The sequence below is a fragment of the Myotis davidii genome, unplaced genomic scaffold (genome assembly GCF_000327345.1).
Source record: "Myotis davidii unplaced genomic scaffold, ASM32734v1 scaffold177, whole genome shotgun sequence".
Lineage (NCBI taxonomy): Eukaryota > Metazoa > Chordata > Mammalia > Chiroptera > Vespertilionidae > Myotis > Myotis davidii.
Window position 1 is genome coordinate 39,602 of NW_006287960.1, and position 2,919 is coordinate 42,520.

The 2,919-nt window shown below is 34.4% G+C and overlaps 1 protein-coding gene across 1 annotated transcript in view; it reads right to left on the reverse strand.

Annotated features, from left to right (window-relative positions):
* Window positions 1-2,919, reverse strand: part of LOC102775126 (WD repeat-containing protein 44) — a 66,832-nt gene that overhangs the window by 28,642 nt on the left and 35,271 nt on the right. Inside the window, exon 2 of the mRNA XM_006759874.2 lies at window positions 2,259-2,292. Within this exon, the coding sequence (XP_006759937.2) occupies window positions 2,259-2,292 (34 nt within the window). The remainder of the gene's footprint in view (window positions 1-2,258; window positions 2,293-2,919) is intronic.

Here is a 2,919-nt window from a genome sequence, read left to right on the forward strand (position 1 = left end):
ATCAATATGCCATGTATACATAATATGTACTCAATAGTCTTGGGTACATCCATGCCATAGAATACTACTTTACAGTAAAAGAGAACAAACCATTGGTACATGCAACAACTTGAAAGGATAGATCTCAATCCTTTCAGCCAATCTCAAAAGGTCACACATGCCGGGCCATGTGGATCAGTCAGTGGTTAAGCATTAACCCAGGAACCAGGAAGTTCCTGGTTTGATTCCCAGTTAGGGCACATGTCTGGGTTGCAGGCTTGATCCTGGGTGGGGGGGCATGCAGGAAGCAGGTGATTGATGATGTTTCTCTCATCAATGTTTCTATCTCTCTCCCCTCTCCCTTCCCCTCTCAAAAAAAAAATCAATACAAACATAGACATATATTTTAAAAAGTCACACACTATATGATTCCATTTACAGGACATTCTCAAATGACAAAATTATAGAGATGGAAAACAGATTAGTGGCTGCCTAGTGTCATGGATGATGTGGGGGAGGTGACAGGTGTGACTTTATAAAGGGATAGCACAGGGAGATCTTTGTAGTGATGAAGCTGATCTACATCTGAAGTATGGTGGCGGTTACACACATATACACATGTAATAAACTGACATAGAACTATATACTCACACTGTCCAATTCCTGGCTTTGATATTGAGCTCTAAATATAATATAAGCACTGGGGAAATGGGTTAAGGATACACAGGATTTTCTCTGTACTATCTTTGCAGCTTCCTGCGACTCTACAATTATTTGAAAATGAAAAGTAAAAAATAACAATATCCAACTTCATATTTAGCTACTAAACATGTACATTGTCTATCTAATTTTACTGAAGTTAAGGACAATCTGTAAGTACTGAGATAAAGTAAATTCCCAAAAACTATTTCACCTAAAAATATCTCAGAGCTAAGTGGCTTTTAAAACCTAACTATAATAATAAAAGCATAATATGCTAATTAGACTGGACAGACTTCCAGACAAAGCCGGGCTGTGAGGGCCGAGCCCCTTGCACAAATTTTGTGCATCAGGCCTCTAGTAAGCATGATAAAGAGCAATGATCTCTGGATATGGGGATTGAGAACATGAGTGATGGGAGGGGAGTTATATTTTCAATTATCTACTTTTGCACCAAGCAAATTTTAACCATATCTGTATACTACTTTATTATTTTTATTAAATAGAATATAAAAGGATTTTTATAAAATATAAGGAATAAAGAATTATGATATGACCTTTCTTAAGAACTCAATTTAAGAAAAAGAACATTGTTACTATTAGTTTTCAAGTCTCTTGTATATCCTTTTTCATTTCCATTACATTTGTTGCCTCTTAGAGATGACCAATATCCTAAACTTTGTGTTTATCATTCTCCTGCTATTCTTTATAGTTTGACTATGCTTGCAATTCTAAATAATATATTATTTAATGTTGCATGCTTTTAAACTGAATATAAATGGACTCTTACTGCATATATTTTTCTGTGAATTGTTTCCACCCCACTGCCCACTTAACACTATGGTACTGAAATTCATCCATGTTATTGTATATAACAAATTCATATCCATTGCTATAGAATAGTCTATATAAATATACCACAATTTATCAAACAGACCAATATCCAATGTGTATAAAAAGAAGAAAAGAAGGTAGGGATACTGGAAGTGGAAAAAATAAAGCATGTCTGAGATTATAGATACTTATGTCTAGACATACACAACACACACAAACATATACAAACACATACAGTATATATCCCATTTGATATAAAATATCAAAATCAAAGAATATCTATTTGGTGATATTCCTATACTTAAAATGGCTCTAAGTGATATAATGTCTTTATACCAAACTTTTTGCTTATATATAAGGCTGGGATTGATTTTTATGTATGGTAATGATGATAATATAGGTGCCCATAAGAAGTATACAAGTGTTTTGGTTACTCCACATTTTTTCCATGCAAGTATTACTTTTGCAGTTAAAACACACACACACACATAAATACAAGTATTTTATAGTGTTTTATTCTAATAAGTATAAACCAAATAAAATTAGAACTCTAAAAAAATATTACAGTCCTTCTATATAGTACAATATATAATTAGTTATTTTACTATCTAATCACAAATACAATATTACTTAGCAAAAAATATAAACAGAAAGCAAAAGCAAGAAAATGAAGAATTACATAAAAGAGAAAAATGAATGGAAAGTGTACATTTGTAGAAACATAACTTTCAGAAAGCACAACTTACCTCTAATGTTGAAATTCCAACCTTTTCTGAAGACCTGTTCAGAAATAAAAGCAAGTTGGCATTGAATAGTGCAGGTGAGAAGGAAAATACTTCTATACACAAAAAAGTCTACATTTTAAAAAACATGTATTTATTTTGTGACTGAAAAAAGTCCCTGTGCATATAGAAAAATGTAGTAAACACATAAAGAGAAGAAAATTAAACTGACCCATAATCTTACCACATAGAGATATATTTTTTTGTCTTCCCAGATATATACAGGGCGGGGGCAAATGAAGGTTTACAGTTGTTCATATGGAAAATAATACAATCTATAATAATAAAAACATAATATGCTAATTAGATCAGAGAGCCAAACGATCTTGATCTTCCGGATGTCCTTCTAGATGTCGCCGCGGCAGGGGTGGCCAAGGCAGAGGCAGTTAGGGGCGATCAGGCAGGCGAGCAGTTATGGGTGATCAGGCAGGCAGGTAGAGTGGTTAGGTGCCGGGAGCCAGTCCATCCTTGCTGTTTCAAGGGACCTGGCGTATATGGCATACTGTTCTTAATATGTTTGCTCACCTTCTTGGAGCTATGTGTTAACCAAGGTAACCTCTCCGAGAAAGGTTGTTTCCCCAGGTAGGGATTTTCCCCTGAAGTTAGGGAGGGAATAATACCTCTT